The sequence below is a fragment of the Antrostomus carolinensis genome, unplaced genomic scaffold (genome assembly GCF_000700745.2).
Source record: "Antrostomus carolinensis isolate BGI_N321 unplaced genomic scaffold, ASM70074v2 scaffold22783, whole genome shotgun sequence".
In the NCBI taxonomy this organism is placed as follows: domain Eukaryota; kingdom Metazoa; phylum Chordata; class Aves; order Caprimulgiformes; family Caprimulgidae; genus Antrostomus; species Antrostomus carolinensis.
Genome location: NW_010304755.1, coordinates 1,152 through 21,976, shown reverse-complemented (window position 1 = coordinate 21,976; position 20,825 = coordinate 1,152). Strand labels below are relative to the sequence as shown.

The 20,825-nt window shown below is 43.1% G+C and overlaps 1 protein-coding gene across 1 annotated transcript in view; it reads right to left on the bottom strand.

Annotated features, from left to right (window-relative positions):
* Positions 1-2,403: 2,403 nt before the first annotated feature.
* ZNF436 (zinc finger protein 436) overlaps positions 2,404-20,825 on the bottom strand; it is a gene marked incomplete at its 5' end in the record, with an annotated part of 19,521 nt that continues 1,099 nt past the window's right edge. The window contains one exon of the mRNA XM_029084174.1: positions 2,404-2,565. Coding sequence (XP_028940007.1) covers positions 2,404-2,565 — 162 coding nt within the window. The remainder of the gene's footprint in view (positions 2,566-20,825) is intronic.

The window sequence follows — 20,825 nt, the reverse complement described above, 5'->3', positions numbered from 1 at the left end:
AAGAAAGCTGAAATGTGCCTTCCTTTGCATGAGAGGTGTCCTTGAGGTGGATGGAGCTTTCCAAGGCTCTATGTGTAATAACGGAGTGCCCTCTGTTGGGAAGCTGTCCCTGACACTGTCTCCTGGCTGTGTCCAGATGAGATAACATTAACACAAGCACCATACTGTCATACATGTTCCTGTACATTGGTGAAGTCTGTTTAAAAATCAACTTACCTTTTCCTCCCTCAGATATTTTTGTTAGGCTCGAGCGAGCAGTCGCAGTGGATTACTATTAAGGCTTTCTGTGAGAGTGTTCAAGAAAGTCCTACCATTTTATGATAGTTTCAGCTTTTTAAAAAGAAAATCTCTGTGATTTTAGCTGCAGAAAGAAAAGAGAGCCCCTTGTTCAGCTCAATGCACACGAGTCAAACTGGCTCATGTCAGCAGGGAGGTGTGTGGGGCTGCAGACTGGCTGCTTACTCCAGGTCTGTAGATGTTGGAGATTACCTTTAGCCCAAAGAAGCAGTTCCTAGTCTTTGTCCACACAAAGAGGGGTTGTTGAGTACAGGAAGCAAATCCTACTGCCTGGGATACCCTCCCCTTTAGTGCAAGTTACTTCTCCCATTCCTGACAACAGGAGAAACCCCTCTCCCCTGGGTTTTGCCCTATCCCGCTTCCTCTCCTACCCTGCAGAAGCAGGGCCACGGTTGGTCCTTTATCTCCCATCCTGTCCTACCATCCTCAACATCCAATCCTAACCATACATCAATGAACCCTCACTCGACTCCAAAAATTGCAATGAAATAATGCTATGGTTCTCCAAAGCACCTGCACTGTGTTGGTCCAGGATAAGCTAACTGGCAGGGTTTACCTGGAGAACACAGCTCTGGTCACAGATATCTTCTGTGGTCCAAAACACTTACTCTAAGCCAACTCTTACCTGGTTTCTGATCCTTAATATCAGTGACCTTGTTAGGCCTTGAAAATACATGTTCTCTTCTGGCCCATGGTAGCACAAGACCAAAACCCAGCTAGGCCACCCATGGTAGCTTTCCTGAAGGCCCTAAACTTGAAATGAATCCTATAATGGTCCACAAATTTAATAATAGAGAAGTGAGTACATGTTCCTGAAATCACCTACACAACGTTGGCATGTTTTATACCAGGAGAGGATTGCCTATGCCCCTCACCTCCATACCTCAGCCATGGAAAATGAAACCTTTCCCATATAAGGGGTTGTAAAGACAGATGTGAGCTTGCAGAGAAATATGACCATCCACACAGTGGTGGGGAAGTATTGTTTATCTGGGGCTATGATGCTATTGTTGGAGGGGCAGACTGAAGCAGGATTGTTTCACATAAGCAAAGGCACAGTTCTCACAAAGTAAGCTTTTGTCCTTAACTCACAAAAAGAGCCTTTTTAGTGATTCTCACTGTGTGATATTTTCAGTTTTGTTTGCATTTAATGAAGATTGGGACAAGCATAATACTGAGAGGAAAACATAAAAACAGAATGACCTTATAAAAAGTAGCTTTTCTACCTTAGAAAAAAACCTTGGTACATTACATTGGAGGCTTAGTCTGTAAACTGGCTGAGGTAGGGACCACATCCTTGTCCTGTGCTCACAGTGCATTTGTTACAGTGAGAGTTTCTTCTCATCACATCCCCTGGGATGGGTAAATTGCAGTCCCCAGAGCATAAATAAAGAAAAAAAGACCAAAAGGCTGTTTAAAGGTTAGCATGTCACAACTGTAAGTCAGTGGATATGAGCTCTAGATATTTGACTTCTGTCAAGGGACAGAAGGTGAGGGAAACAAACCTTATAAGGTCCTGTGTAGTCTAGCATTTGAAGTACTTACAGGCTACAGCTAACAATGACTAATGAAGTGCAAATAATGATTCATACTAAGTCTAGAATATGTCATACTGTGCTTTCTCAGAACACATCAAGGATAAAGTTTCTTTCTGTTTTGGGCAGGTGGTCCAAATGCCCAAGTTAACTACCAACCCAGCACCCAGGTAGCTCTTTAACAGCCCAAAGATCCCATTTGCTGCCTTGCTGACTCCATTCACCCCCCTCTGTTTTTTACCTCTTCTCTTACTCTTTCAGTGCTTCAAGGTTCCTCCTTCCCTGGACATTCTCCTCCCTCGTTAGAGATTCTCACAAAAATAACATGATCTCCCAAGGTCCATCATAGTAGGGTACCCACATCCAACCACTGTCACCCCACTGCACTGGAGAGTTGTCAGATCGTTCTCTGTAGTGTTTGGGGTTGGGCTGCATATTACCTGCAAAACTCCCAACAGCAGCTTGGATATCTTCATCTTTATCCCATCCCTGGTGCAGCAGTGAAGGTCTGCCCTGCAGGACTCACAGTGATCATGCTCCATTCAGGTGTTGATTTTTTGCTGAGGTGCATTCATTGATGCTGAGTAAGGGATGAATCCTGGCTCCACATCTTCCCACAAGGAGCACACAGATAAAGCTTCTCTCCAGTGTGAACCACCTGGTTTGCAGTCAGGTCAGAATTCCCATCAAAACCCTTTCCACAGTCACAGCATCTGAGGGGTTTCTTTCCCATCTGGGCTCTCTGTTGCTGATTATAAAGGTCAAATTTTGTTCATTTTCATATGCGTTTTTAGATGATGGGTTTCCTTATTTTCAGCTGGGGCAATAGCAGCAGCAGCTGGAATAGAGGGGAAAAAATAATCAGATATTATTAGTCCCCCAAACACCACATGAAGAGCAGCATTTCCGACAATGAAAGCCATGAACCGGTTCTTCAGGTGAAGGGTTCTGGTATCAAGAGCTTGCAGCCCGGAATTCATGGGTTCTCATCTTCCATCTGCCACCAACTCTGTTACAGCTTTCATCAGTCTATCTCTGTTTTATATAGTACCTCTTACCACCAGGTGCATGCCACAGTTATACAAGTGGAGAAAAGTGAGATGAGGAAGATGGTAGTGGGTGAAGAAACTTGCACAAAGTAGCCCATCAGGCCAGAAGCAGAAATAAGAACTGGATACATGCTTCCAGAGTCCTTGACCAGTGTGCTTGCCTCTTTCTAGGCTGGTATGTTCATCATAAAACAATGATAAATCTTACTCCCCAGCCTATTTTGCAAAGGTGTGATGTCCTCAGTAGATAATATCTGTATATAACTTTGAACACTCAAAAGTTCTCTTTCCGTGCTCAATGAAATGAGCTACCTCAAATGCCTCTAGGTAGTTTATCCAGTTTGTGGATATGCTATCCCTGAAGTTCAGATGTACCAGGGCTGACTCTGAGAAGGCCCATCTTGTACTGATAGGAATTATGAATAAGAACATGTCTAGACTGTTTCAGAGTCAGCTTGGATCTGGAAGGGCATGGTGAAGCGCCCAAGCTAACGTGCACTGATGGAGCTAGTTTTGGGGTATCACAGCAGAGGCACCTGGATGGGCTCCCTGCAGAGTCAGGTCAGACCCAGCAGCTGTGGCTCAGCATTGTCACTGCTGAGTCTGTGCTGGTCCTGGGGGTGGAGCCTTGCAGAGCAATCTGTACCACAGTCCCCCAGATTCCTGTCTCCCAGAGGACCTTTTATCCTCTGTACCCAACAGATGTGGGCTACCTGTGTTTTCATGTAGCACTGTGCCTGAGCTCACAAGCTATGTGGATGTCAAAGCAAATTACCCAGATCACTATGAGACAGAGCCAATAAGCTCTACCAAGGCCATTTAGTCATTCCAGTGTCACTGCAGCATATTTCCCAGCAGAGGACATGGTTTGGCCGTGTCAGGGTAGTTCACTTTTCTCTGCAAGAGATGAACTGAGGAATACCTCCCTAGCATAGTCCAGGGACTGCCATCAAGTCCTAACCAGCTGTGCCATTAGCCTTAGATAGTTGGCTGGCCAACTGTTGGCTGGAGTTATTGGTAGTGGGGCCATTTGGTGGTGAAAGGCCAGACTGAACTCAATATCTGACTAGATGATTAACATTAGACACCAATGCAAGCATCTCCAAAAAACCTCCCTAACTCTGTTTCTTTTAGGTAATGGAGTTAAGATGCCCTGATGGACTCGATATCCCCTGATGGACTTGATATCCCCTGATGGACTGGAATGTCTGTGTGCATCAGTATAATCTATATCTTGGGAGTGTTTTGCTCTTGTTGGGAGTGTTCTGCTCTATGGTGGGTCCCAAAAGAATGATACAATCTGTTTTTTTTCCAGTGCCTGAGGTATCCTATGGCTCCATAACCTCAGCTGGTAGAGAGGCGACTGTATAATCTTGCTGTGAGATTGTCCCAGCCCCCAAGCATTTCAATAGGAATAAAAGTGCCCCAAAGAACACAGAAGTGACCAGCACTTCTCTGCAGGATGCTACTCTGCAGTTTGCTACATACGAATGGGAGATAACAGAGGAGAAGGGCTGGTAGCAGGAAGGCGGTGTGATGGGGTAACATGCATGAAATAAATAGTGTTAAAAGCTTTTGCCAGCACTTACCTGCTTGAGAACTGCCAGGCAGTTTCTTTGAGAGGAAAGATCAAAGTTTGCTATCCATTTTTCTCTTAATGATATTTTGAATTTAAATGCTTGCATTTATAGTAGTAAAAATAGCATTTGTAAAACTATAGTAGATTTTTTTAATCTGAATGCTAAACATTTTTATTTATTGCCCATACATTTAATGACCCATATGATATGTATGGATTTTTTAATTCAATTTTTTAAAAGATTAAATGGTTCTTTACTTTCCAAAGGCTGAGAAATAGCATGGCAGTCCATCCTGTACTGAGAGAGCGTGACAACATTTGCGTAACTTCTTACAGCTTCCGGTGAAGTGGGTTTCACAAACTCCCTAGGTAATCTCTTCCAGCACTGCCTTATTCAGAAAGTTTTTGCAACATCTAGCCTTTTTCTTTTTTTCCTTTCTTCTTTTCTTGCCTGAAAATTAAGCTGATTAGATACTATCTTTGTCCTTCCAGCAATGTAATCGCTGCCTCTCTTAATAACAACCTCTCATGCCCTGCAACCGCGTTATCACGTCCTGCCCTACTTCCAGCCTTCTCCTCCAGACTCAACAAACCCAGCTCCTCCGCTTCTCCCCAGAGACTGTTTTCCAACCTCTTATCACTGCAGATGTGTTCCCGTGCCCATGCTCCCTGCCCGGACCAGCCGGGCTGTGTGCTTTCCCCCTGCCTAGTTTTGGTGGTGGCTTCTTGCCTCTCCCCAGCCTTGCGCTGCCACCCCGCAGCCCCAAGCCCCGGCACCCCCGTCCCCAGGTGGGCTGGGATGGGTGCTGGGGCCCAGGGAGGGTGCTGCATGGGTGCGGGGGCCAGGTGCTGGGAGCACCGGTGCCAGGCCCCCAGGCCCTGCTGAGCGCAGGAACCAGCATGTGCAGTTCACTCCTCGTACTCCCAGCCCTGCCAGGAAACCGGCGTCCTTGCTTTCTGGGGTTTGCCCTGAATTCTCATGTTCAGGAAAATCACCAACTCTCTCCTCAGGTGCTCTCAGATCTTAGAATCACAGAATGTCTGGGGTCAGAAGGGATCTTTTAAGATCATCTAGTCCAGCCCCCTGTGAGGTGCAGGGACACCTTCCATTAGACCAGGTTGCTCAAAGCCCCATCCAACCTGACCTTGAACACTCCCAGTGCTGGGGCATCCACAGCTTCTCCAGGCAATCTGTTCCAGTGTCTCACCACCCTGAGCACAAAAAATGTCTTCCTTATATCCAATCTAAATCTATGCTCCTTCACTTTAAACCATTGCCCCTTGTCCTGTCACTACAAGACCTAGTAAAAAGTCTGTCCCTATCTTTCTTCTAAGCCCCCTTCAAGTATTGAAAAGCCACAATAAGGTCTCCCTGGAGCCTTCTCTTCTCCAGGCTGAACGACCCCAACTCTCACAGCCTTTCTTCATTGAAGAAATTAATTAATTTCTGATTAATTTCTGGTAATTTGCTTTGGAAATTCTGTTAGGAGGCAAGGATCCCCTCACTCTATGGGATGTGTGCATTTCAGGAACTCCTAGAGAGGAAGGGCTACCAAAAAACAGGGGTAAGTCATCTCCATCATTTTAGGAGCACCAGCTTCCAGGCATAGTTCAGGTTATGTAGCCCCACATTTGGCTCTTGACAGCTCTTGTATCAGCCTCTTCAGTGGACAGCAGTGGAAAACCTGGTTTTGTGCAGTGTTACAGAACCAAATCCTTACAGTCTAAATCAAGACCCCAAACAGTATGTCATTAGCTAATTATTACCAATAGTGCTATAAATGCTTTATTACAAAAGTGGCACATTCCACTTTTGGTTATTTCAGGCTGAAGAAAAGAAGTTTATTACCATTCCCCCCTCCCAGCAGCCCTCTCACCCCAAATCATTCTTACATCCCTCCCATGTGTCCAACAGATTCAGTGTCCCTAAACCAAGTATTTTGACCTGCTGCCTGGACAAGATATTGCATAAACTGCCAAACAATATGGGTAAGGACCAGTCTCTCCCTGCTGATCCTCCAGTGGGGGTGCCAGTAAGAGCTCTCTGCTGTGCCCAGCTGCTGACCCCCAGCTATAGGAGCATGCTCATCTTTGATTCTTCTGTGTGGTTGTTAGATTTGATTGAAATGAACTGGTTGGTTCCTAAGTAACTAATGAGGGACTGACTCTGTGATTTTAAAAAGTGTTATTTCCTCAAGACAGTACAGAAAAAAACCCTCCACGAACCTGTCAAAAATATATCAAGAAATTGATCCCCAAATTTACCAATATGTATTTTAATAAAGATCAAATAGATCTTTTGAACCGTCTTCTGATTTTTAAACTTCTATCTCATTCTGAATATATCTAAGTGGAAAGAAAATTTGAGATGAACAGACTGACCCTGTATTCACAGGGAAGAGGGAGTAGGAAAACACTTTTTAATTCTCTTTTCCCACTTCATCCAAAATCTCTTGGTTCTTGAGAAGAGTGGTGGAACAGAAGAGGTCTGTCTGCTTGCTGCAGCAGCTCACATTGAACGCTTTTCTTGAGAAAGCTGGAGAAAGGCAGGCAAGCAACCAAAGGCGCCAGGCATAGCTTTTGCTCCCCTTCTGTCAAGGGTTTGCTTCTGCAGGGTAGCTCCTGAAGAAACTGGGGTGGGTTTGAGGGAGCCCAGGTGAAGATTGAGGCTGTGGTTCATCTGCCCATATCCCAATAGCTGCAATATGAGTGTCTCCATCTGAGTTATGGTCCAGGCTCCCTTCACGGCAACTGGAGAGAAATGGACACTGTTAGCTGGTGATTCATCTGACCTATTTTAGATCTCTACCTTAGGAGTAGGTGAATCATGCCCTAGAAATGCTTCTTGAATATTTGAATAAGGGGCTTTTCATGTTTTGTTCAATGACTTATTCTCAATTTGTTATATGCAAGATTTCTTGCTTTTGAGTAATATTTTTAAATTCTTTTTATTTTTAATACAGAGTTAATCTTTGCTCAAGATGAGGACGTGCTGATACGACATCTGCCTCTGAGAGCTGGCTTTCAAAAAATCAGCAGTTTCACTCCTGTGATTTTGTATTTTGTCTTCTGGAAAGGATGTGTAGAATAGAAATTATAAAGACAGAAGCCCAGAGGGGAAAAAGATGAGCAAGTCAGAATCTGAAACAACATAGTCAGGGAACACAGATAATGTGGTTTCTGTAAAAAGCTTGTTTGTTCAGTTAGAGAGGAAAGGAATTTGCGTATGCATAGCTGCAGTTTAATTAACTGTAGAAATCACTGTGTATATACAAAAAGACAGAGTAATTTATTGGATAGACTATCCAACATCATATTATTATATTGGATATTATACGATATAGCCATATACTATTATAGATATTTTATGTCTGTGCATGTACTGTTGTAGACTCCAAATCTATGTCCATAAGGTGGCAGAGGAATGTGACAAAGAAGGGTCTGTGTATGGAAAGTGGAAATTGATGGAATAATTTGTTGTTGTTGTTGTTACATCCAATGATCCAGCAAGGTCTGCAGTTTTAAAAGTTGTATTTCTAACTCTAGTATAGCTAAGAAACACTTGAAGATGGGACCTAGCTTCAGAAGTGGTCCCCTAATGTGAAGATATATGTAAAAATTACGGATTTTTTTTTTTCACTTTTCTAAACTTTCCCTCTGGACCCCATCTGCACCAGGGCAGCACATGCAACAGGAGATCGGCAGTTGCCAAATTTTGAAATAAATAGAGATGTTGTGCTACTGCTCCTGCCCCTTCAAAGGTGTCAAGAGTTTGGTGTTGCTTTCTCTGTCTGCTTGCTTTTCTTTGCTTCTTGCTTATTCAGTCAGCATGGGATCATGTGAGGAACAATGTGGGAAGTGGCTTAACTCAGCGGGACATAGACCTGAGCTCTAACTCATGTTCCTATGTAAACACAGTTGTCTCCCAGACATCGGCCCGGTTTAGAGGTTCTTCATCACAGACATTTTATTCTCTCTACTGTATTCGCTTTCCCTCCTGCTGAGCCTTTGCCAAGAGCTACTGATGAGCTGCATTTGTTATTCTTTTTTATATGTGTTTATATGAAAGCTGTATTTTTAAGTACATGCCCATATAAAATGTCATTGTATAAAATGTGTTTATAAAGTTTACTTCTGAAAATGGTTATAGACTGAGGTACAAAAGGCATTTCGTTGGGAAGAAGACAGAACTTCATTTACAATGGATAAATGCATTCTTGTTACTCAAACTAAGCAGCATGCAAGCTATTCTTGGAATGGCATTCAGCTTTAGTAAATATTTTACATAATTTGTGCAAGTTATTCATGGAATGGCATTCATTTTTAATACATGTTTTATGTAACGCTGACCACTTGGGACTCTCAGGAAGTAAAGATTTGGTAACATCATCTCATCTTCTGTTCCTCGCTTTTGACCTCAGTGCTATAAAAGTGGTTGAAAGGGGTTTTTTTCAGTTCCAGACCCCCTCAATATTTCCAGTGTATTGTCTGACTGCTGTATAGTACATGCAAGCCTATTAATAGATCTTTGCCTTTTTTTATGACCTTTCATAGATTCTTCAGTACTTGTTTTAACCTCCCCCCCAAAAAAGGCAAAGACTTGAAAATTTGTGGTGTATTTGTGATGACTTCTATTTTTGGGGGCGTGGGATGATATTACAATATGTAATATAATTGGAGGTGCTTTCCTTGTTGGAGTTACTGGTGGCAAATCATCCTGGTACCTTCACTAGTTCAAACAATAATCTCTGGGAAAAGTGAATGTCAGAAGCCAAATTATGAAGCCGTGGGGCCATTTATCGGCTGCGCTGACACTTAAAGCAGGGTGGGGAGGTGGGGCATAGCATGCTTTGGCCAGGAGGAGCAGAAGAAGTTTTGCATACTGAGTCATGGTATTAAATGTGCTTTTTACAATTATTTACAGTGAAATTCATTGTAAGAGTGAATCAGGTCATTGCTATTTAATCCGAACTAGAGTTGTGAAACTTCAAATGACTATGCAGGAGGTAGGTTGCTGTGATGACGTGTATCATCCAGGGCTGTGTAGCTCATCTGGGCAAAACATGTCCTTGTGGTTACGCCTTTTCTTGTCTTTCTTGTTGCTTTCTTGTAGAAAACCTGTATGTGCAATAATTTGTAAAATGTAAAGGCTTTTAAAATTTCTTAAATAAAATTATTTATAATTAAATAAATAAATGTCTCGATGTATGTATACATATTTGATTATAATACATATTACTATAGCTATAAATGTTCAAATACGTAATTAGAAAATAATGTAATAGTCCATTCTTAAATGTTTTATGTCTGTAAGAGGGAGTATTCTGAGCTGAGCTTTGTGGTGGCTGATTTTACAATAGCATTATATGCAACATTTTGAGATTATACTGCAGGGAAAGGGCTGGAACACTTTCTTCTATTTTTAATTTTGTGTCTTAACAATATGGATAATTCACAGTGGTTTCTCTTGTATTTTACTCAGTTGCCTGCACCTAATGCAGTCAAAGAATGAAATATGTGTATTATGGTGGGATGAGACTTTTGCAGCATGAAATGGATGATTGTTCTTTAAACTCTGACCTCTAGGTTTGATAAAAATCTTTTTAGATCAGGTGTTACCCACAATGATAATATGTAACATGGAAAGCTGAGCTTTCACTCTTTCTACTATCAACTTTGTAATTACAATGTTTTAAAAATATTTTCTCTTCAGGGTTTATTGCTTTCAGGAAAAGTCTATGTGCTGTTTGTTTGCAAAGGAAAATGTGAGATTTACAGCTGAAATGGATGTTTATGTGCACGGGCATTTTTCTCCTGTTTTATTTGTTTATTATTTGGTTTAGGTAGCATTGCTTTATCTAAATGTTGCACATGATTTATTAGTGAATGTTATCTACTCAATCCTAGTAGAGAAAGTATTGGCAGAGGAATTTAGACTCAGTTCTTCAGCTCAGAATATAGTATTATGAAGAGTTCACATTGGGTCCCTTTTAAATTAAATTACTTATTGTCCTGTAGAGCTTCCTAACCAGTTTTCTTCCCTTTCTATTTAATTTTTTTGGTTGTTTTGGGTTTTTTACCCCTTGCTGCAAAGACAGTATTTGCACAGCTTTTTGATTTTCTGGGACAAACGCTAAATATATAAGCGATGGCTTTGTCTGCGGTTTCAGAGATTGCACTTTGCTGCTGCAGTCGTGATCATAGTAAAGGAAGGAAAGCAGACCCAAATGCACCATGCAAACTGAGATGGTTTATGGTTGGACTTGATGATCTTAAAGGTAAATAATTCTATGACTGGTTGGGGGGTTTTGAAGAGTGGGGGTTTGTTTTGTTTTGTTTCGCTTTGTTTTGTTTTCCCCCTTGGTTTTAAAATATCAAATGCTCCCCACTCCAGTTCTGCTTTTTCCATTACCTACTGAAACTGGAATGGTAATCTAAATGTGACAGAATGTTAAATTTCCTCTGTCAGGTGCCAAATGATGTTCCAGCTTTTGACCTGTGCAATACTGGAAAAGGCCAGAGGAGGGATATTGCAGCAAGGTCATTGAGACGCTTCATCAGAAAGCTGTGTGGTTCTGATGGCTGACACTGGGTCTGAAAGGATCTAGGCAAAGGTCCATATGCAACTCTAGCTTACCCACTAGACTTTAATTTTATTACACAAGGGCTTAATTAGGTCCTCTGTAATAATTGCAGAACACTCACAAAAAGCTAGAGCATGACCCCATGTAGTCATTAGAAGCCACAAAATACCCATGTGAGCCAAAAAACCTTATCCAAGAAAGGAAAAACTCTTCATCTACAAGCCATTTCTAAATGACTTCACATGAATGTGTGAAATCACTCGTTTGACCTTGGTGATCTCTGAGAAAAGTCATGGGTCTCTGCAGTTTCTCTTTGACTAAAAAAATAGGTGCTGCAGCTGATGGGAGGGTCTCTGCTAGAAGGTGACAGGCTGTTGGAAAAGACAGGGAGCAGAATGCTGTGCACACACCAGCACAGCAAGGAACAAGGCTAGCTGCCACTTATTTCTGGCACCAGCCAATTATTTTTTTTTTTCTGTTGGAAGAACAGATATGGCCTTAGGCTAGTAAGGTTTGTTTTAGGTGTGACTCGTAATCATGATTCTGTTTAAATCAACTTTATTTTAAATTTTTTTAAATTTAAAATTTTATTTTAAATCAATAGTTAATTTTATTTTAAATCAAGATTTAAAACAAAACAGGGTTTCATCAGTCCCAGTGCATTACCTGGGAAAACATGCAGGATTCATCCAGCCTGCTTTGTCCTGCAGGTAAACTTAAACTGATGGATCCTCCTCCATGGCTTTAATAGCACCTGAACATTGCTGTCCCTCCGCGGAGGTGAATGAATGTACTCAATTTCTTTCCTCTGGCCTGAAAGTAATTCTGGGCTGGTTTACCTTTGTCAGTCAGTCATCTTGGTTTCTTGGGAAGCATTTTTTCTCCCCCTTTATTTTCAGTATGTGTGACAGGGGCTGTGGCTCTATGTCACAATTCTTCTGCGGTTTAAGAGGTTCCCTTTTCCAGTTTCATCTCTTTCCTCACATCCCCCTGCCATGCACAACAGCTGAATGCCCTCTTCATTACAGGTACTCAGTGTCCAGTCATAAAGAGTTCCCTGTTGAAATATATGGGGGAAAGAATGGATCCTAATGTGCTGTTGCTTGGAGGTAGGAAGGACTGGGTGGGTCAGGTAAGGACAGACAGTTTTGAAGCTGGCTTGCTACCGCTGCGATTGCACCACTGAGTTGCACCTTCAGAAACACCAACATGTGAAACAAAAAGATGCCTCATGTTTTCCATTTTATGCCTGCTAAATCCATAATAAATCACCTAAACAACAGGCAGTCACCTTGGATGCCCTTTCACACTGGTGCCTGCAACCAATCCAGCCCCCAGACTATTGCCATGCCAGTTTTCTGCTTTGTCCTTGCTCTGGTTTCTCCCATCTACCTGTGACTGATCTTTCAGCATGACGTTTCCCTTCTGGTTCTGGCCAACCAAGCCTCGCAGTGGCCCGTCCCCAGGCAAACGGTAGTGTTCCTGCACTCTCAGCTGCTCCTGTGCTTGCTGCAAGACCACTCTCCCAAGAGACAGGCTGGTTTTCTATAGAGATAACATGACAGTACTCATCATAGTTCTATCTTTATCTTCCTGAGAAACTTTTTTCTTGACAGCTGATGAAATAATGGATTTTTTGCATATCTCTTTTTCTGCAGTCTTAAAGCAAAGTCTGTAGAAGGCCAGGTGTTTTGCTGAACCATCGTTGCTGTGGCATTTCTTCTTTGGCTGACAACTCTACATGCTATTTGGAGTGGAATCTAGGCAGAAGTCACTGTTACATGAAATCCTCTCTGTTCTTGTGCCTTTTGGTGGAGCAAAGTCTTCATCTATCAGTATCCCTAACCATCCCTTGCCCGCAGCAGCAGTTGCTGAGCCAGCCTGTATGAGGAGCATGTCATAGACCCTAGTAAGTGATTTTAATCGACTAAGCAGACTTTTTATTTCTGGATAAATCTCTAGATTTTTAATTATACTTTCCATTCCATATTGAAATTAGGTTTCAGAATTGCTAACTGTCTTTTGGTAGTTGTCAGTATTTAGCTCTATAAAGCTAGTATTTAACTCTATAAATTTTCTTTTGTCAGCAGGAGCTGGCTAACTGGAATATAAGCTTTTTTTTGTGGATTTTTATATAGTACCATTAGATACTACAAAATTATCATCTTTGTCCACAGGCAGCTCTTTATTCTTCCCTCAACATTTTGCAGTGGAACATCTTCCCTCCTTTTTTCTTTCAGTCTCTGCCTCTAAGACTGCAGAGGTCTTTGTCATCTTCATGAGCTTTCTAGGAAAACCATAAACTGAAAAACACCATCCATCGCATATGCTCCATCTGACATGTTTTCTCTTGACTCATCCTTCACCCGAGGTGTATGCGCTGCAACACTGTACTCCAAACAGAGACAGTTGCTTTAATTCAGACCGCATGGCAAACTGTCTCAAATGGAAGCTAACAGTCATGTTAGGCAAAGTATTGCTAAAGGAAGAAGGAGTCATTCTAGTTTCTGCTTTGGGCTAAGGCCTTACCCTTGTTTTGGCTCTTAGTATGCCTTATTTTTAATTAAACTTGTAGATAGGTCATGTTATTGAAAAAAAACAGTATTAAAATAAGCTTCTTGTATTTGTAAGAAATTCATCATAAACTGTGTTTTTTCCTGGAAAATTATCAGTGCAGCAATTCCTCCCATTGCTCTCTTTCCTTGTTCTCTTTTTCTTATCTCCTGTCCTGCCGCAGCTCTGGCTGCTCTCCCCTGCTGTCTCCTTAGCCAAGCTTGTGCAAGAGGAGGAACTTGCTCCTCCTGCTTCAAATGGTCTTCCTCGTTGGGGAGACCTGGATTCTGCCGTCTCTGTCTGCTGCCTGCTCTGTGACTGGGACAGGAGGTTGCAGGGGACAGATGGCCAGACATGGAACCTTCCCTTCCCTAATTAAATCCCCACTTCTGCTGGAGGATGTACCAGCTCTCTGGTTTTAATCTGCTACTCTGAACACAAAGATGTTTTTTCCCACAGAAGGCAAGATAACTCCAGGGTAGTGGTTCCCATAAACAGAGGAGGAAATCAGCCCTGACTCCCCATCCCTTACCTTGTGCTGTCTGCCAGAGCACACCACTAGGGAAGGATGAAAGGAAGTAGGAGAGAACATCCCAGCAGCAGAAGCCTCAGGAAAGAAGCCAACAAAAATCAAAATCCATCCATGTTCCATCAAACCACTTGTGCCAAGAAAACAAACTTTTCAGGTCAGGGCAACAGCACATGAGACAAAGTCAAGTTGCCACAAATTGGTAAGGACTTTTCTTTGGTTACCCAACCTGCAAGTACGTACTAGACGGAGGAAGGGAGCAGGGGTTGAAGCAGTCAGGGTTACCCTGAGCTCCAGAGCATGAACAGGAAAACACTGCTGCTTTGCAGAGCAGAGAAGGTGACACTTGTTTTTTGTGCTGCATTACTTAACAGTGCCTCAAAACAAGCCTCATGTTGCTCTAAAATGCCAGCAGATCATCTCTAGAGCATCTTCTAAATACATTTTGTACACTTCTAGATAACTCCTCATGGCTGATGTCCAGACAAACTACTAAGATGGCAAACTTTGATCTCTGCAGGACTTGACACCTAAGTGCACAGGCTGGCAAAACTGCAAGCAGATAAGGAAACTATGAGAAACCCTAGCTGCTGCTGCAACAGACTTTAGGCTCCTTGCATTCAGCTTCCCTTGATTCACCGAGAAAGTTGTAGCTAAACCAGGCACGGTGCTATTTCATTTCAGTGGCACAGACCTGTGAAGTCCCCTAGGCCTTGTTTCTTATGTAAGGAGTAAGATAGGTGGCTGCAGAAAAGTATAAATAATTGCTGCTGGACATTTAAAGCAGTCATTCATGATTGCTGTTTCTTGTTTGGTACCAGTGATGATTAAACTTGCCTAAGCCTCTCCTCCCCTTTCCTCAAACATTTTCCCTCTGTCATACTGACACAGCTGTTTGTGTGTCAGTACACTGGATTGGATCAGGAACTGATCTAGATAGAAATAACCAAGGGCAGAGTGGGAAACTATTACTCTTCAGCCACTGAAACTTTCTAATCTGCATCATGATGCAGTTGAACACACACCTACACCGGCACAGTGCACAGAGCATGGGAGCAAATGACCATGAGGACACACAGAAGAGGGGATGAGGGACACTCATGCTGCTTTTGAAAGGAAAGCAGGTGGAACCACAGCTTCAGTGGGTTGAGCGGGGTAGTACACACCTGGCATCTCTGCTCCTCAAAGGTGCTTAGCAAGAGATAAGCACTGATCCCAGTCATGATATGTGCATTTGGAAAAGAAAAGATTCATAAGCTAGTCCTCCTCTGGAAATCTTTATTGTGTTCCAAAAAAAGGTATAGTTCTGTTCAATGCCTTTGTTCTGTTTTCTTTTAATTCATTGTTGTTTCCGCAGGGCTGTTGTTTCATGACGTGGATTGCATGGTGGCAATACCGACTTAAGGAACCACTGAGCTCTGTGGATGTTTGTTACCATCTGCCCAGACTGCAGTTTTCCCTCACTTGTGCCAGCCCTGCTGTTCATGGAGCTGTGCTGAGCACTGGACCGGGGAAGCAATCCAAGTTAAAAATAATCCAGCGGGTGGCTGGGGATGGCAAAAGCCACAGCCGTCCAATGTAATTTGCTGTCACAAGTCAGAGAGCTGTTTGCAATTGCAGGAAGTCATGAAAGCCCAACCTTGAAGATACATATTTGCTACAAAGAAATATGAACTTTTCAGACAGTTGGAGGAGCCTCATGAATGAGGATGCAGGAATTCTTTATTCGTGTTCATAGGGACAAGAGAGCAAACCTTGCTCTGCACAGATGCCAGCAAAAAATGTCTTCACACAAGCTTTACTGGATCAGCCCTTCACATGATGGTTTTGCAACAAAAGCTAATGGCTTAATAGTGTCCGCTATTCAGCTGATGTATGTTGGTTATTCTCTGGATTAGGGACAAAGTTACCATGATTTTTAAATTCTGGAAGGGTACTGCAGATATGGGGGCTGTGTGAGCACCAAGCAAGAGACTATGAGAGTATTCTTCACAGACAGGAATCTAATAGCTTCATGGTACAGAGTGAAGTACTAGGTTGTGGAGGTTTTCCAGAAGAACACCTCTTCTTCTCAATTCTAGAAAAACAGTACTACTGCTGTGATGCACCAGCACTAACCTACGTGACCACGGGAGCAGTGATGTGATTTTCACCTACTCATAGCCTTGGAGGGGAGCATCTGTAATTATTCAATCTCTCTTCTTTCCAAGCCATATCTGGGTTTCTTCTGGCTTCTCTCTTCAGTTCATGGTTCATGCCTCCTGGGTTGAGTATTTTTAAATGCCAGTCATTTCCTTTTTCTCCCCCTCCTACTTCTGACTTGGCACTGTACTGTATGCCCCTGCTAGGAGCTGGCTGGCTTGAGCACTGACAGCAATGAAGGTGAAGCACCCAGAGCCTCAGAGCCCGAGGAATTTCAGGATCTTCTCAGGTTACGTTTCTTGAGAAAGGAATTCACATGCGTGCGTGGCTCCATACACACTGAGGTGGAAGTTGCAGCTGAAACCCACATTAGCAGCTACATCACATATTAGCCAAATGAAAGCAAGGGCCCTAAGGCAAACTCTGAATGCTTTCACACCGACCTTTGTGCTCAGAATAGGCCTGAGATGTAACATCAGAAATACCGTGGCCAGCAGGACTGGGGCAGTGATCGTCCCCTTGTACTTGGCACTGGTGATGCTGCACCTTGAGTAGTGTGTTCAGTTTTGGGCCCCTCACTACAAGAAGGACATTGAGGTGCTGGAGTGTGTGCAAAGGAGGGCAACGGAGCTGGAGAAGGGTCTGGAACACAAGTCTGATGAGGAGCAGCTGAGGGAACTGGGGTTGTTTAGTCTGAAGAGAAGGCTGAGGGGAGACCTTCTCACTCTCTACAACTGCCTGAAAAGAGGGTGTAGTGAGGTGGGTGTTGGTCTCATTTTTTTTTTTTTTTCAGCAAGGGACTGGAAAACTAGATCCTACACTACCCAGGTCACAGAACTGGGAAAACAATTTCCTCAGAGCAGCTGCAGCTGTGCTAGGACCAGGTTCATCTGCCAGCAGTATAATGTGTCACTGCAGAATAAGGTTCTGCCACTTTCTCTCATAAAGGAATAGCAAGCACTGTGTGCCATCCTCTGTCTTTTCAGATTCATGCAGAAATGTTAGATGAAAATGAAGACCAATTCTAAGAATATCCCTCACCTCTGTATTTGTATTTGCATTGCACAGCAGCTGTGCTAAGTAATAGTCACCCCTCTGTGAAGGATGACACATGTATTTCCAAATCTGGTCCTGCTAGATAAAGAAACTAATGCTCAGGAGCTCACTCTGGAGAGAAAGAAAGAAAAAAAGATGGGATAACAAACAACACGATGGTGAAAAATTTTATTTCAGAGATGTCATTCATCCATTTGTCTAGAAATCTTAGGTATTTCTAAAGTGCCATAGTCTCACTGTAGTACCTAAGCACCACTAGCACAACAGGAATTAACAGTATTCTACAGAGCTCCCTCAGTTGGCAGGAGGATCTGGGCACCAGCTGGTGACCACAGGTCTGGGATGGAGTGGGCTAGGGATGGTCTGCTGGAATGATATTAGGTAATCACCTTTGGCTTTTTCCAGTAGTCTTCCACTATGATCCTGAGGGAGGAGATGGCTGGTAGGGAAGCCAGCGAGCTAGCTGCTGTGAAATTAAACCCTCCGGTTCTTGACTTTTTGCACATGCCCGTATCTCCATCTTCCACATTTGGCTTGTGAGTTTGTGTTGCTCACAAAGCAATGAAATCCCTGGAAGAAGAGGAACATACCCTGTAACTTCTGCAACAGCAAAGGAAGGGCGGTGCCCAGATTCTCCTCTCCAACTAGATGATCACACACAGAAAAGGGCAGACAAGGGGAGTGAATTATTTCAGCCAAGTGACACTGAACAGGGAAAACTAACAGTGACTGTGGAAAGGAACTCCAGAAATGTGCTTACACCAGTGAGCAATCCAGTCCTAGCCACTAAGACTACTGCCCTGGCAATGTGCTGTGAACCCTAAGGCCACTTTGATTTGGCATATACAGTTTTAAGTAAGTTCATACACATCTTAGAAATAAATGCTCATCAATCCTTTGAATTTATAGAGCACTGATAAGTATACACAGCACTTCACAAAGCACGTAGAAAGGAAAAGAAATGCTCGAGGACTACTGTGGAGACACACATTTGGAGCACTGGAACAGGCTGCCCAGGGAGGTTGTGGAGTCTCCTTCTCTGGAGACATTCAAAACCCGCCTGGATGCCTTTCTATGTGATGTCATTTAGGTTCCTGCTCTGGCAGGGGGATTGGACTAGATGATCTTTCGAGGTCCCTTCCAATCCCTCACATTCTGTGATTCTGTGATACTCAGGGGCAGCTGGCTTCTCCAACCAGAATCTTGATTGTAAGAGGGTTTCCCTTTGAGTTGAGCTCACCTATGTGCAGACCTGGGTTTGATTTCATTGATCTGCATCAGCAACTCAGTTCAGATTGCCAAAAGAGAAGCTGCATTCACAAGACGCCTTTCCTTGAAAAACAAGGCTTCTCAGTTAAACAGTTTTAGTGCTGTAGATTTCCTTGAGGAAACAAACTGGAATGGGACAGACCCACATAAATTGATCAGTTCAACAGCTGGACTGCAGCATAACCTTTGAATTCAGTTAAAAATGAACCTACCAACAGAGAGCTGTAGTAGCCCTTCTGAAAGTCTGCTAGCAAATTAAAATCTTGATGCTCCTGGAACCAACTAGATGACCATTAGTCACATTTCCAGCAGTGGAACAGAAATCAAAAAGTCATTGGTTTGAAGCTGTTCCTAAACAAAACAACCAACCAAACACAAAACTAAAAGCAAAAATGTGCATTTGCAAAGGCTTTGGTTCCTGTGTAAACAAAGCCCACCCCATTTCTGAAAGCTCCATCTACTTCCCTGAGCAGCTGCACATAAAGGTGCCTTGTTCCTCTAGGAGCTGCAAACAATTTCATGCTTCCCCTACAGCTCCTGTTTATTAAACTATATGAAAATAACATTTTATCAGCAGTTGAGTGTCAAGAAGCATCTTGGGGTTTGCAGAAGGGATCCCTGCAATCCCTTGGAGAGTAGCAAGTTCTGTAGAGCAAATCATTCACAAGCATCCCTGGCCAGCAGCTGCTCAAATCCACGGATCTTCTTAGCATCTTTATTTCCTTCATCTCTTCCCCATCACAGCTCCAGTCCTTTCACTGGCTTCAGTTGTCTGCATTCCTTTTTCCAGAGACCTACTGAAGCCATGGAGCCAGATGCAGGATTAGTAAGGTACATTGCAAAACCAGAAATCTTTTCTAAGCTCCAACAGTGCTGGATAAACACACCAGTCAGTACCATCACCAAAATGATCAGCAGCAAAACACTCAAAAATATAAACAATGTAAAGTGTTGCACTGCAATTCCTTGTAGTTAAAACCATGAGGGGGGTACAACTGCCACTGATACGTACCTGTGGAAAACGAGGGGCAGAGGACCATGCTGAGTGACATTTCGAAGTCATTCCTTGCAACCGTAGGGGCCACACATTTTTATATAGATATATAAATAAACCAACTCAATTCCAGATCTTATACACACACGCACACAAAGTAATCAGTGTAAAACTGAATGTCCTGATGTGAAAACTCAGATGTTTTGGTATAAAACCTGTTTCTCCCAGCTTCTTATTAAGAAATGCTAGTATACGCATTATGTTGAGCATTTTGAGACATACTGATATGGTGTAGCGTCACACAGCTGGCCATTTTGACCACTGCCACGGCGTGTTCACACATGACCGCTCACCACGTGAGCGTGAACATACACTTAGTACAAAAGCTAGTTCATACATATGTGAATATATACATATAGATGTCATCTACACACGCACACACACACTGGTCAAAATGGGACTTGAGAAATACTGGTATGGAATCAGGTCAGTCCTAGTACACAATTGTTCTGTCCTATTTCGCGACACAGCACCAGCCCACTTGAACTGTATCTGTGAATCTGAATTCTGCAGAATGAGGAGGCTACCAGTACAAACTCACAGGCAACCTCCATACAACTGACAAGTTGCATAACACAATCTTAGCAGCAGCAAGTATAACTCTATTTTTTTTTTTTTTTAGCCTGCAGGTGTAAGAGTTTTCTACCTCAACTACCCAGCAGATCTGAGATTCCAGAACAGGCCATGTCCCCATTCCTCAGCTCCCTCATTCCTACCATCCAAGCAGCATTTGCAGAAAACCTCTGCAGGCACGCCTTCCTTCTCTGGTTCAGGGTATGCCTATATGGTCCTTTCACAAGCAGACTGAAGCAGTCTTTGCCTGTGCTTCAAGTTAGCCCACATGCTGTATATGCAAAATGCAGAGTGTCCAGCTTCTCAGCAGGACTTACTTAGCTTTGACCTTCCTGACTGCTGTATGAGACACAGAGCTGGCTTAGACTACAAACATGCTGAGCTTCCACAGACCTGTGCAATATTATGCAGGTAACAACATTTCAGCTGTGAGTGGAACAAAGCCACTTAAGGACCCCATCTCCCATCTTATTTCCCTTGACACGACCACACGCATACGTTGCATGACCAAGCCGCTTCTCATCGTGTTTCCTGATGTTGTGTTCTCTCCTCAGGTTCCCAGGCTGACATCTCTCATGGGGAAGTGGGAGAAAACATCTGCACCT